This window comes from Vipera ursinii (genome assembly GCF_947247035.1).
Source record: "Vipera ursinii genome assembly, chromosome: 1".
In the NCBI taxonomy this organism is placed as follows: Eukaryota; Metazoa; Chordata; class Lepidosauria; order Squamata; family Viperidae; genus Vipera; species Vipera ursinii.
Window position 1 is genome coordinate 118,472,441 of NC_139512.1, and position 15,016 is coordinate 118,487,456.

General features: G+C 42.1%; 1 protein-coding gene across 1 annotated transcript; it reads right to left on the reverse strand.

Annotated features, from left to right (window-relative positions):
- Positions 1-1,915: 1,915 nt before the first annotated feature.
- CHURC1 (churchill domain containing 1) lies at positions 1,916-13,636 on the reverse strand. Its single transcript, XM_083366724.1, has 4 exons — positions 13,514-13,636; positions 12,678-12,813; positions 9,724-9,794; positions 1,916-4,596 (listed from the first exon to the last, which is right to left on the reverse strand). Exons 1-4 carry the CDS (start codon positions 13,550-13,552, stop codon positions 4,504-4,506), a joined length of 339 nt encoding a protein of 112 aa, XP_083222850.1. The 5' UTR covers positions 13,553-13,636; the 3' UTR covers positions 1,916-4,503.
- Between the last annotated feature and the right edge of the window lie 1,380 nt (positions 13,637-15,016).

Here is a 15,016-nt window from a genome sequence, read left to right on the forward strand (position 1 = left end):
GGGGTTTGGGCAGCTTAGCGCCTGGCACGATGTCAATTGTGCGGTTGGCCAGTGAGGAGGCAGGACGTTGCACTCCTGCTTGCTGAACACTTCAACGAGGTCGGCATACACAGCTGGGAAGGGGTTTCCCCCCCTGGCGCTCTCTTGGCTTGCTTTTGCCACCCTACTCCCTTCTCCACCCCCTTTTTCCGGTTCCTGATCTGGCAGCCGGGGACCGATCCCGATCCATAATTTTCGGTAACCCCTTTCCACCAGATTGTAGGACCCCACTTGTCCAACCATGCCTGTCCTAGGATCATGACCTCGGTCATGGAAGGAACCATGATAAAGCGGAGGACCTCCCAATGGGCCCCCATCTCTAGCCTGACGGGCTCCGTTATAAGGGTAGCTGCCCCCCCAGGAGGGATCCATCTACCTGTTCAAATCTAATAGGGTTGGCCAGCTGCCTCATCCTGATCCCAGCCTCAGCCACCACGCCCTTACTAATCAGGCAGCGGGTAAAGCTGGAATCAATCAGGGCCCTGTATTCCCCCCGATGGCCTGTCTGTGGACTCATCAGTATGACAGGGATGACGAATGGGCTTATCGGCTCACTCATCATAGGAACTTCCACTGGCTCGTCCTATCATATGCCACCAACTGTTATCTGGTGGCTGCCATTGCCTCCTTCTCCTCCTGAGGCATCCGTCGGGGGGTGGTCCCTTCCACTTGATGCGCCGCCCTCAACCTCTCTGGGGCCTTCTTGGGTGTGGGTCCAGCCTTCCCATGGGTCTATTCATTGTCAGCCGGTCAGCAGGCTTGCCGCCGGGCTCCCCCAAACAGCAAGTCGGCAGCCTTGCCTCAAGGCATCCCTGTTCATCCCTGTTGTTACTGGGGCTGGGCCGCAAGGCCGCCCAGCTGTTCGGCGGCGCACTGTGTGACGGTCCTGACCCTGCGCAGCGGTGCTTCCTGACTGACACTGGTGTGGCTGGAACCGGGCTGCGGTGCTTCACGTTGGATGTGTCGCTGGGACCGGGCTGGAAGGCTGCCCGGCCTCTCATCAACGTCCTTGCTTTGCTGCCGATAGGGCGTGGCCCGGCTGCCTGGCGGCTGTGGCACGCTGGGTCTGCGGGGTGTGCTTTCTCATGATGTCGGTGCCTTCCCCCCCCTTTCCCTTGAGTGTCGAGCCCACAGGCTGGACAGCTGGCACGCACACAGATGCACACTGGCCCACCACTCATTTGAGTGGAGCTGCATGTGCACGTCCATGTTCCCCTCTCTTCCCCCCCGAACCGGGCCACAACAGTTGGGGACCGCTGCCATAAAAAGCCAACTTTTACAGACTGGCTCAACTGTTGTCCATTAAAATTAAAATCCACTGTGAATTCAGTAAATCTGCCACCATCATCTTTGGAGTATACAAAAAAATACAATATGGACACCATAAGGCCATGCTCAAAACATAGGATACAGTGAATATTTGCAAGCCTTAATTCACTGAATGATTCCTTCTAATGTTGAACAGAGGGATTTCAGGAGTCTCCATACACTCTGGAATGGAATTCCAAGAGAAGAAAGGCAAGCCAATTCTCTTCACAGATTTTTATTTCCTGCCAGAAACATTTCTCTTAAGCACCAAGTGCAAAACATAAGAACAAAAACAAATGTGTGCCTAATGGTTTTAAGCAAAAAGCTCAGGTCCTACAGGGCCTCCTTTTAAGTTAAAAAAATAAACCCATTACTCTCATTAGCGATTCCACTTTGTCCAACCTTCCAGGAACTGAGATCAATACAGTTTTAAGATAACAGACCCACAAAATTATCACTAAGCAACATGGTTAGGAAGTTTTGTCTGGAACAGAAAAACAATCTGTGATCCTGCCTAAGATGCTGCTGGTCTTTTAAGACTCAAGACACAATGCACACCACTGGTTTCAGTTACCTTTATTTTAGTGCAAAGAAGCATATAGGAGACCCTCACTTAACGACCGTTCACCTATGACAGAACCAAAAAAGTCTCATCCTCAAAGTTATGACTGCTGTACACAGTCATATCCCATAGTCACACGATCAAATTTCAGACGCTTGGCAAATGGCTCGCATTTACGACCGGTTGCAGCATCTCATAGTCAATTTATAAGTTTTTGCCAGTTTCTGGTTCTGGCAAAAAAACCCCACCCATTTGGGAGAATGGATTTGCTAAATGACCACAATTGTAAAAACGGTCATAAACCCATCACATGATGACATGCTTAATGACTACAATGACTTACAATCAAAATTCCAAGCTCAATTGTATTAATTGAGGACCATCTGTATGCTGAAGTCTCTCCTGACAAAAATTAATTTCACAACAAATCTCTAAATACACTCAATTGTTTTTTGTACATTTCAGTACTTTAGATAGCAGATTATCAACACTATCAGTTTAGGACAAATTGTAATTAACCATGTAACCAGAATTGCCTTATAAGATATACTATACTTTCCAAAGTGATAGTCCGATAATTTATTTCCAGTGTCTGACAATTATAGAGTTACTCCTTCCATTGAATTAACATGCCAATATGGACTTGAGTGTCTCATATTCTATGCTCATAAATAGCTTGGCAAGATGACCTGTTTTAGTTTTAGTCTTGTGGTTAAAAATCAGTATCTAGTTGCTTCATTGGGCAGGCAAAGTAATTATGCATCATCAAAATCTTTGGCAAGAAGCAGTCATGTTAATCCACATCAGAGAAGTTTGCTAATGCAAGGTACGGTAAGGGCAGATGCCACTATGGGATCAGTACAATCCTTCTGAAAGGACCAATTTCCCTAGAGAGGAATGCTTCTAGAATCCATTAGCAGACACCAGGTTCCTTTCTAATTTTACATATGAGAACTGAAACTTACATTTGCTGATGGCAGTTTAAGGTAATTTGCATTCAAAAATGGTTCAGTGGCTGAAGATTTATGGCCCTTGACTGAGTTTCTTAAAGATGAAACTTCAGTTTAATTAGTCTCAGATCAGCTCTCCCTGCCTAATTAGTCTCAGATTAGCTCTCCCTACCTAATTTCACAGTGAAATCCTAATTGAAATAGGCCATATACCACAGGCCGGCACTATAAATGAACCACAGAAGGCAGCCTTGCTAAATCAAATACAGTTGGGGAAAAAGTTACCCTTTTTTGATTTTCCGAATTGATGTTTATCTTTCCCAATGAAATCAGTGAGGGTCCTATTGATAAAGGGAATCCAAGCAAACAAGCACCGTAGTGCCAACTTTTTCCACCTTGTTTCATTTACAATCACCCAGTATATGATGTGCCAATACAAAAATTGCCCCCTTTGATTCAGGAACCACCTTTAGCATGTCAGAGGGGCAAGTTTCCCATTACATCAGTCCAATCATTTAGATTAGAATCAGCAAGATTTCTTCCATCTGTTCATTTTCTAATGAACATGAAGCTACGTGACTCTCCTACGAGTCAACCGTACATTCTGGAAAACTTAAAGGAAAATGGAGTCTTCTTTCATTTGGGGCACAGAAACAGCCAAGAAACACTGGCTGGTTCTATCCTTCTCTAAAGCTTTCTGTGAGATAATTAATTAATTAATTAAATTTATTGGCCGCCCATCTTACCATAGAATAACTCCTGGTGGCTTACAGTTACATATACAGTTAAAACATAAAAAGTTAAAACCAGATATTAAAACCAAGGACACATGTGGAGTGCAGCGGCAGAGTGGAGGGGGGAGCTATTATTACTCAACCAACCATATCCATTGCGCTGTTCCGCCACTTTAGGCCCTTACAAAAAGATAGGAGGGTTGGGGCCAACTTCACACGGGGGGGGGGGGCGGGTGCAAGATGGTCCACAGGGCAGGAACAACAGCAGAGAAGGCCCTCCTCCTGGATCTCAGCAGCCAGAATAATCAGGCTGGCAAGACCCACCGCATGCTTTCTCTGCCGGCACAAGTGGTTTGGGCCAATCCCAATAAGGTCAGACAGTGTCTCAAGTAACCTGGTCTTACCTCTTCCTCTATTTCTACATGGTGTGCTGGATGGCTTTGGAAAAGGCAATTTCCCCCTAACATTACATTCTCATACATTTTTTGCATCTCCTGCAAATCAGATTTCTTTCCTTTTGGGGAGTCCTCTTTCAACCAAGAGAGCTGGAGGCATTGGTTGATATTGCAGTGGGGTAGACAGTCACAAAAACACAGCATTCCCTACGATGCCAGTAACCTTGACCGCAGCATTCTGACTTGTAGAAAACATTAAAGAAGACCCAAAGCAGCAAGCAGGAGTTCTGCCTTTTCTATGAGGCTTTCAGCAAATGAATATTTCTCTCTCTCTCCCTTTAGCTTGCAGAGACCACTTCTGATTACGGTAAACTGATTATGCTATTTTTTCACCCCATACCATTTGACTTCACGCATGGATTGAGCAAAGTCTGCATTTGTGTTCTGTAAATATCTTATTCCATGAATTTCTGTCATGTAGTACATGATACAATGGCTGGGAAAAATCAAGCACTTCAGAACAATGGAGTCATCAGATGAGGATCATCAGGCAAGATGCTGACAGAATCTTCTGCCCTCCCACAGAGCATGCAGAGCATGGTGTATTCCTAGAAGGAGAGAGAAAATATATTTATACTGGGTGATTGAGAATAAATACTTGTTTCATTTGCTGCATCAGTATATTAATTTGTGTTAACCAAGGAATAGATGAGCTGTAACAAGCTGTTCAAGTCTCTCTCTACACACAAACACACACACACACACACACACACACACACAGAACTTGCAGGAAGCCTATCCATTCTTTTCTTTAATGAGATGGAATTACTAACTACTTGCCAACACCTTAAAAGATATGGTGGGTATAATATGAATCTACTTTTGGCAATAACTGTGCCAAAATCTGATGCCATGATTTTTTTTACTTCCCAGAGCTGAGTTGTTGTTGTTGTTAGTTGCGAAGTCGTGTCCGACCCATCGCGACCCTATGGACAATGTTCCTCCAGGCCTTCCTGTCCTCTACCATATTCTGGAGTCCATTTAAGCTCACGCCTACTGCTTCAGTGACTCCATCCAGCCACCTCATTCTCTGTCGTCCCCTTCTTCTATTGCCCTCAATCTTTCCTAGCATTAGGCTCTTCTCCAGTAAGTCCTTCCTTCTCATTAGGTGGCCAAAGTATTTGAGTTTTAGCTTCAGGATCTGGCCTTCTAAAGAGCAGTCAGGGTTGATCTCCTCTAGGACTGACCGGTTTGATCGCCTTGCAGTCCAAGGGACTCGCAGGAGTCTTCTCCAGCACCATAGTTCAAAGGCATCAATTCTTTTGCGCTCAGCCTTTCGTATGGTCCAGCTTTCACTGCCATACATTGCAACTGGGAAGACCATAGCCTTGACTATACGCACTTTTGTTGACAGGGTGATGTCTCTGCTTTTTAGTGTGCTGTCTAGATTTGCCATGGCTTTCCTCCCCAGGAGCAAGCGTCTTTTAATTTCTTGGCTACAGTCCCCATCTGCAGTGATCTTGGAGCCCAGGAAAATAAAATCTGTCACTACCTCCATTTCTTCCCCATCTATTTGCCAGGAATTGAGAGGGCCGGATGCCATGATCTTGGTTTTCTTAATGTTTAGTTTCAACCCAAGTTTTGCACTCTCCTTCTTCACTCGCAACAAGAGGCTCTTTAGTTCCTCTTCACTTTCTGCCATTAGAGTGGTATCATCTGCATATCTTAGGTTGTTGATGTTTCTTCCGGCAATCTTAATTCCAACTTTTGATTCATCTAGCCCTGCCTTTCTCATGATGTGCTCTGCATATAATTTAAATAGGCAAGGCGACAGTATACAGCCTTGCCGGACTCCTTTCCCAATTTTGAACCAATCAGTGGTTCCGTGTCCAGTTCTCACTGTTGCTTCTTGGCCCACATATAGGTTTCTCAAGAGACAAATAAGATGGTCTGGTATGCCCATCTCTTTAAGGACTTGCCACAGTTTGTTATGATCCACACAATCAAAGGCTTTAGCATAGTCAATGAAGCAGAAGTAGATGTTTTTCTGGAACTCTCTAGCTTTCTCCATGATCCAGCGTATGTTAGCAATTTGATCTCTAGTTCCTCTGCCTCTTCGAAATCCTGCCTGTACTTCTGGTAGTTCTCGATCCACATACTGCTGGAGTCCAGCTTGTAGGATTTTAAGCATAACTTTACTAGCATGTGAAATGAGTGCAATGGTGCGATAGTTTGAACATTCTTTGGCACTGCCTTTCTTTGGAATTGGAATGTAAACTGATCTTTTCCAATCCTGTGGCCACTGTTGAGTTTTCCAAATTTGCTGGCAAATTGAGTGTAGCACTTTTACTGCATCGTCTTTTAAGATTTTGAATAGCTCAGCTGGAATACTGTCACCTCCACTAGCTTTGTTGTTGCTCAGCTTTTCTAAGGCCCACTTCACTTCACATTCTAGGATGTCTGGCTCGAGGTCAGTGACCACCTCATTGTGATTATCAGGGACGTTAAGCTCATTCTTGTATAGTTCTTCTGTGTAATTTTGCCCTCTTCTTAATCTCTTCTGCCAGAGCTGAGTACAGGGTTACAAATATAATAATCATAATCTAACTAACATTAACCAACTATATAAATAACCAAGTTCATAATGTGCTTTAACTCCACTTCAACATAAATACAAAATAAAAATAAACATAATAATAATAAAAACATAAACAAATTAATATCCAAGTTATTAAACAATACTAGTACTAAAATAATACCATATAATTAAAACTAATAAAAATTCCACTATAATAAACTATTAATAATAATAACAATCTAAAATTTACTCATAGGTTAAATGGAACTTTTTAGTCCCAAATTTATTCTGAATATAATCTATTCATCTTCTCTAGACCGAAATGTATCTTTCTTGTGAATGATCCTTCAAATAAGCAGAAATCTTAGCCATTTCTGCTAAATTTGACACTTTAAACGTCCATTCTTCTATAGTAGGCAAGCAATCCTTCTTCCAATGTTGCCCTACCAATAACCTTGCAGCTGTTATCAAGTTAGTTTCTTTAGTATCACAATCTGCAATAACACCCAATAAAAATAATTGTGGAGTAAACTTTATCCTTCTCTTAAAAATCTTTTGTCTTAAAAATCTTTTGGCCATGATCTTGATTGGGTAAAGTCATTAAATATTTATTTGGAAGCAATATAATTACCAATTATTTTCACAAAATAAATCTTTTCACAATACCTTAACACAGGGGTCTTCAAACTTGGCCCTTTTATGACTTGTGGACTTCAACTCCCAGAATTCCTCAGCCAGGCATGCTGGCTGAGGAATTCTGGGAGTTGAAGTCCACAAGTCATAAAAGGGCCAAGTTTGAAGACCCCTGCCTTAACACCATCAAATAGCAACAACTGTCTATCCCAGGTTCTTGGGAAGGACCCGATAGGTGGATAAAAATGCCAATCCATTTTAAACATCTGGCTGACTGTGTGAACCATAAATTAAATTTATATACTGACTGCTTCACAGCAATTCTGGGTGGTTTAGAAATTATTTAAAACATTAAAATAAGAGAAACAGAAAGAAACAGAAATGTAAAGATTGCAGATTGACAAAACTGGATGGGAACAAAAGAAAACCACTCAGGTTAAAAGGAGGTTGAGTCATCCGTGCTGAAAAACCAAGTCTTCAATGCCCTTTGAAAAACCAGTAGGGTGGTGGCTGTGCAGATCTCATTCTAGAGGACAGGCATTGTACAGAGAAGGCATACTTCTGCGGTCCTGATAGATGGCAACAAGATTGAATTGGCTGGGTAGATACTAAGGGAGGCAGAGGGTCCCTCAAGTAACTAAGCCATAAACCAGTTTTTTTTAAAAAGATACTGATTAGTATCTTGAACTGTACCCAGAAGAATATTGGCAGCAAGTATACCTTGTGAAGCAGAGCTATTACATGAAATTGCTGAGTGAGGTCATCAGCCAATTTGGAGTTCGGTATCAAAACTATTGAAAGGGATGCGGTGGCTCAGTGGGTTAGGATGCTGAGCTTGTCGATCGGAAGGTCAGCAGTTTGGCAGGTCGAATCCCGAGTGCCGCGTAACAGAGTGAGTGCCTGTTACTTGTCCCAGCTTCTGCCAACCTAGCAGTTCGAAAGCACGTAAAAATGCAAGTAGAAAAATAGGGACCACTACGGTGGGAAGGTAACAGCGCTCCGTGCCCCTTTGGCATCTAGTCATGCCGGCCACATGACCATGGAGATGTCCTCGGACAAACGCTGGCTCTTTGGCTTTGAAACGGAGATGAGCACCGGCCCCTAGAGTCGGAAACGACTAGCATGCGTGTGCGGGGGAACCTTTACCTTTACCTTTATCAAAACTATGCTGATAATACCCAATTATATTTATCAACCCTAGGCTGACCAAGTGAGGCAGTTAAAGTCTCATCCAAGTACCTGAGGGCTGAGCAGGTCTAGAAGGACCTGACTTCTGACTCAATCCTACTAAGACTGAGTGGCTCTTGATATTAGGAATTCCCGAGGATTTTCCACATGTATTCTTGATGGAGTACCACTTCAAGAATGGTGCACAGTCTGGAACTTGGTTTCACAGTTCTGGCTTAAAGATCAAGTGGCAGCTGTGGCCAATAGGGCCTTTTGTACAGCTCTTGTGTACCAGTTGTTTCTCTCTTTGGATGAAATGGTCCTTCAGACAATTATTCACACTCTAGTCAACTTAAGGCTCGGCTACTGCAATGTGTTCTACATGAGGCTGCCTTTGAAAACCAGTGTGCCTATATGACCACTCTGCTTCAAGAGCTGCAATGGCTGACAGTATGCTTCCAGGTATAATTCAAGGCATAGGGCTAGGTTATTTGAGGGTCCGTCTATTTCCCTTGGTTTCTGGTGGATGATATGTGCCAGCCAAGTTGGTACGCTCAGGTTCCTTTCATCAATAGTACCATCTATTGGAACCTGGGAGACAAGCATTCTCTGTTACAGAATTTAACCTTTGAAATCTATGTGGATCCCTCCTGTTGGCATTCTGTAAGAGCTTGAAGACCTGGATGTTCACCCAGATCTTGGGTTAAGGAGAGATGGGAGATGGAACCCTGTGTTGAATGTGTTTTATCCATATTTTTGTATAGTTACCAGATCCCATCTTGTTTTGTTTTGTAATAGTGTTTTTATGAAGGATCCAATCTGAGTCAAATACCGGGACCAGAGGTTTATTCTTCTAAGCTTTCAGACTCGTGCTGGAGCCCATCCTCAGAGAAATTCTCTCTACAAACACATTTTTGAGAGAGAGAATTCCCTGAAGATGGGTTCCAGCATAAGTCCGAAAGCTTGGAAGTAAAAACCTCTGGTCTTGGTGACCAACTCAGATTGATTCTGCAACATTATCCTGGCACACATATATTTTCCTTATGTTTTTATGGTCTATTGCATTGTCAGCTGTCCAGAGTTTATATTTAGTCAGCTCTCAAGCTGAATTAATAAATTATTAAACCAACTGGTTGAGTTTGTACAGCATAACCACTAAATAACAACATAGGCTGGATTCACACAACATACTAAATTAAAATGTGGTCCATTTGTTAACAACATCATATGAAAGCATACTGCACTATATGCTATAAATTAATTACCAAACTTAATGAGCCTCAAGAAGATAAAAAGTTGAAGTAAATAAAAGGTAAACAAATTCAGTGCTTGATCAATGAAAGGCTCTTTCTTATACCTGGTAATCATCCACTACACCAAAAGTGTATTCATGCCTGGCTATCACATGGTGACAATTCTTACATACATCTGAAAAGAAAAGAAAAGATTTAGGAAACCAGAATAAGCTTGAAACCTATGCTCTAAAGTTGTAAAATAAATCAAATTGCTTTAAGACATATGCACTTACACAGGAATCAAAGGATAATACCTGCTATACCAGTCATACTGAAAAAGTTATAGGCTACAGAAAGCTCAACCTTTCCCCATTTGGCTCCCCAATTTCCATTCCTAGCTATTTATTGATTATTCCTACAGTCATCACTTCTCTAAAACATCCATTGCTATTACTTCAATGGGAAAAATGAGAGAAATGGCGTGTTCTGGCATTGCACATTGGTTCATTAAAAAGTTACACTCACAGAAGAAAAAGCAAAAGATATGCAGGATTAACAATTCCTGGAAACTGAGCAGAAGTGACAATATAGAAAAGCAGGAAGGGGTAGCAATACAAGTAGACACTTGTCTGTTCATTAAAACAACATGGCTAGGAGACATTCAGCTCTGGCATGCTGTTGCAAAAGACTATTAATCTGCTTAAAAAAAAGTTTATGGCACTCTTTCAGGCAACAGGCAATCAATACACAGAAAAACTGATGGCAGCATCAAACTGATGTTGGCTGATTTCCAAAAGCTAAACAGATTAAAATAAAATTAATATTTTTACTGCGAGACCATTAGGTGATCCCAGGAATGTAGACCAGACTGGGAAACCTGTAAAGAAGGCAATGTACGTTATTTTGTAGTGTTGCCCCCAACACCCTCCCATCAACTCCCAACATGGAGATGACCAACTAGTTATCAGGAAAACATCAATTGAAAAGAAGTTTTGGTCCTCTCTTTTGTAATTACATACCGTACTGCACTAAATTCCCTCAATTCTGCTGAAGATGTTACTTAGCCTGGCACAACAAAACATTCGAAAACCAACCCACAAGCTTGGATAATGAGCTTCCACACTCAGCTTCTACCGAACTACAGATATTTGCCACTCTCGCAAACAGTACTACACTGTTAATTAGCTCATCAGTACAAAAATATACGAGACCCAACTCATTGATTTTAATTACAGCAATTCTCCCTGTTCTCATCTCTACTTTTATTTTCTATTTGTTTTCTATCCCATCCACCTATCTTCTTTTTCTCCTTCTCAACCACAGTTGGTCAACCTGTTTGATCTAATGGTTAAGACACCAGGCTAGAAACAGGGAGAGTGTGAGTTCTAATCCCACTTTAGCAATGAAAGCCAGCCGGGTGACTTTCGAGCCATTCACTGTCTCTCAGCCCAACTCACTTCACAGGGTGGTTGTTGTAGGGAAAACAGGAGGCAGAAGGAGTGATAGGTATCTTAAGCACCTTGAGATATTTAGAAAAATAATAAAGGTGGGATTAAAAAAAATGAATTAAATAAATAAGTTATATAGTACAATCTTATGCATCTGATGAAATGGACTAGAATTCAACAAAGTTTATATGATAATACATATGTTAGTTTTTAAGGGGTCACAAGTCTCTGTTATATTTGTTGCTACAAAATGCAGCCATGACAGGAGAAGGAAGCCTATAATTCTTCAGAAATTCTTGACTTAAACCAGGCTTGTCAAACTCACAATGTCGCGTGACGTATCGTGACTTTTCCCCCACTGCCAGCAATGGGGAGGGCACGGTTTCGTCATGATGCATCCGGCCCACAGACCGGCAGTTTGACATGCCTGACTTAAACCCTGAGTATTGCCAAGCTGTCTGGTGCTAACTCGAGTTTGAATGCAACCTTAGGATAGCCACAACCTAACTTAGGAGTTCAATAGTACTCAATAATGCTTCCCTTCAAGAAATAGCACAGGACTGCAACCTCATGTTTTTATCACCATAACCACAATTTTGTGACTATATTTCTTTAGAAAAAAAATCTGTGAATATATTTCTTTAGAAAACCTGGTTTCTGGCTTTTCTTTTCTGCAATTGTATTTATAGGGCCTAAGTTCATAGGTAAAGGTTCCCCCGCACATGTGTGATACTCGTTTCCAACTCTAGGGGCCGGTGCTCATCTCCGATTCAAAGCCGAAGAGCCAGTGCTTGTCTGAGGACGTCTCCGTGGTCATGTGGCTGGCATGACTAGACCCCAAAGGCGCACGGAGCGCTGTTACCTTCCCACTGTAGTGGTCCCTATTTTTCTACTTGCATTTTTACGTGCTTTCGAACTGCTAGGTTGGCAGAAGCTGGGACGAGTAACAGGCGCTCTCACTCTGTTACGTGGCACTCGGGATTCGACCCGCCAAACTGCCGACCTTCTGATCGACAAGCTCAGCGTCCTAACCCACTGAGCCACATGTGACTCTAAATAATGGGTTTTTACCAGGATCTCCTGAATAAGGCATAATGGGTGGGCTCAAATATATTATTATAAACTGTAGCTTAGAATGGAAAGGCTCACATAACAAATTAAGCCAAAAACGAACAAGTCATGCAATGGATGAACCCAACCTTGGAATATTAATACATCCATCAACAGCAAGAATTGGATTAAAGTAATTTTCCTTGAGTGAAACTTTCTACTCTACTGTCTCTTCATTCTCTTTCATCTTCTATATGCTACTAAATGTGCTTTTGAGAGTTCCCTTACACCCAAAATAGATTTGGGGGCATGTGACTTTCTGTGACACAAAAATTAAATTCATTTATTCCCTTATGCCTCAATTGTTAGCAGTCAGGTGTTACTGGGCATAGCCCAGAATCCTGAAGTGCATTATTTAGGTAACTGTGATAACAGTTCATTACCATTTTTTTAAATAATGGGATGAAATACATGCACACATATTTCACATATAAAAGCATGTCTAACTTTCAGCGATAGATTTCTGGATACAGGTTCTTAATGCCCACACAAACAACAGAAAAATCTGGCCATCTTACGATCATAAGTGACAATTTCCTCTCCATCTTCTTCTTCTGTTGCTTTGTTCATAATCATCACAAAATCCCGTGTTTTGCATTCAATGCAACCGACATAGTTCATTAAGTAGGATCCGTTTTCCAAGCAAGTAGTACCCTAAGAGATTCAAAGGTGGGAAAATATATTAATACAGCCAGTGATCTCTTCTTAAATTGATTTAAAAGCCACATTTACAAATTACTTCAGAATTCTACATTCAGAACTTCCCATATTTTTAAAAAAGCAATCAAGGGAATGATTATGATCAGAGAAAACACATAGAAGCTAACTAAACACCCCACATTGGTTATTTTATTCTACATATGAGTAATCCTGGCAAATTTCCCCTAGAAATTTCTAATCTACCGTAATTTCTATCCATTTTATTAGATTTATATACCGCCCTTTCCCGAAGGACTCAGGGCGGTTTACAGGGCATTTTAAAATCACATCAATATAAAATACAAAGTTAAAAGAGAATTAAAAGATTAAATTATCCCTGAAAATAAAACCCCCAGTTAAAATTCTCAGCCTGGGTCAGAGAGCTCAAAGAGCCAAGTCTTCATATTAGTATTGCACCTTGCACACTGCTCTTAATGACACTTTTGGCTGGTCTTAAAATAAAGGCATTAACTGAGTGCGGGAGAAATTAATTTTGCCCGCAGCTCCCATGCTTTGGATCTCATCTGTTCCCAGGTAAGCACTGGTAAAGGGGGGCAAACTTCGAAGGAAGCCAAGGAATAGGGAAGGCAGCGACCAAGGAAGGGAACGTGGCTGCGCTCCCTTCTCGTGCCTTAAAGAAAGCCCGCTTCCTTACCCGAGGAGGGTACTCCGTCTTCACGCAGCCCCCGCACATGCCGCCTTCAAACCTCCTTCCCGAATCTCTGCGTCCCTGTGACGTCACTATCCGCGCGCGAGAGAAAGAAAGACAAACAAGCGAGATTTCGACTCTCTGGATCAGGGGTAGGCAACCTCGGCTCTTTTATGACTCATGGACTTCAACTCCCAGAATTCCTGAGTCAGTATGCTGACTCAGGAATTCTGGGAGTTGAAGTCCATGAATCATAAAAGAGCCGAGGTTGCCTACCCCTGCTCTGGATGGAGGCGGGTCGGCTAGGGAGGGTGGAGCCTGTGCTGAGGGTGTGGTTTATCGGACGGATTGAATTTGGGCTGAGGTTTGCGGGTGCGTAGAGCTGAATGGAGAAAAAGATCGCTGTTTCCCCAAGGTATTGGAGCAGGCGTGGCTGCAAATGCCCTTGGAAGATTTTTTGTTCTCAAGTTTGCACTGCTGTTACTACTCTTTACCGAATTTGGATCCTGATTTTAATTTTTTTTTTTAATGCTTAGGTACTTTTTACTTCGGCCGTAAAAAAAAAAATTATGACCGACCTTTGGTGGTGTATTATTTACGGGCATCAGTTTTATATCACCACAGAGGCTTCGGGAGGATGTTGTGAATTGCCAGTGGATAAGGAATGAGCACCAAAGCGTGTTTCTCCTTTCCCTTTCAGTAGGATGGGAAAATAAAGGGAGTTTAATTCCCAGGCTTCTGCTGCTGCATCTAAGTCTCTCTACAATATTGAAACCATTCGACAGAAACTTTAAATTTGAGAAGTAAAATTTATCAGGAAAATCACAAGAAAAAGCAAAGAACGGATGGGTCCTTAAAGCCATTTGATCGGATTATAATAAAATATTTTTTTATTTTTATTTATTTTTATTTTAATTCCATATATCTATGATATATGGAATATATCATATATATCATATCTATGATATATGATATATCATAGATATATATATGTTCCATATATCTATGAGCCTTGAACTTTCCGAGGTGTATTAGCTCGGAAACTCAATCCGACTCAAAAGGGTGGATTGCTTCGTGCTGAAATCGCGTGTATTTAACGTAACCAAGGCTCCCCCCCCCCCCCCACTTTCCCTCTGCTGACACTGGGACGAATAACGGTACTATAGCTGCTCTTCTGTTCTTGCGGAGGTTTGGGATGAGCCAAGTGATGGAAATAGAAGAGGCGGTTTGCTGTAGTGAGATATGAATCCTAGTCCTGCTTTAGGCACAAAGCCAGCTGGATGACCTTGGACCGGTCACTTTCAGTCCTAGGAAGGAGGCCAAGGAAAACTACTAATGCAAACCTCCCCAAGAAAACCGCAGGGGCTAGTCCAGGCAGTTGCCAGGAATCAAAGTTGACTGAAAGGCACCCTTCAGACTCCCAGAGTGCTAAACGTAAACATTTCAAATGTATTAATTTGAAATACATGTTTTGAGATATATGTTTAACAATCACTCATTTATAAAATA

Coding starts and splice junctions, on each gene's coding strand:
- CHURC1 (XM_083366724.1), bottom strand. CDS start 13,552: ATGTGCGGGGGCTGCGTGAAGACGGAGTACCCTCCTCGG. Junction 12,814..13,513: donor AGACGGAGTACCCTCCTCGG/GTAAGGAAGCGG, acceptor TGAATCTCTTAG/GGTACTACTTGCTTGGAAAA. Junction 9,795..12,677: donor GGAAATTGTCACTTATGATC/GTAAGATGGCCA, acceptor TTTTCTTTTCAG/ATGTATGTAAGAATTGTCAC.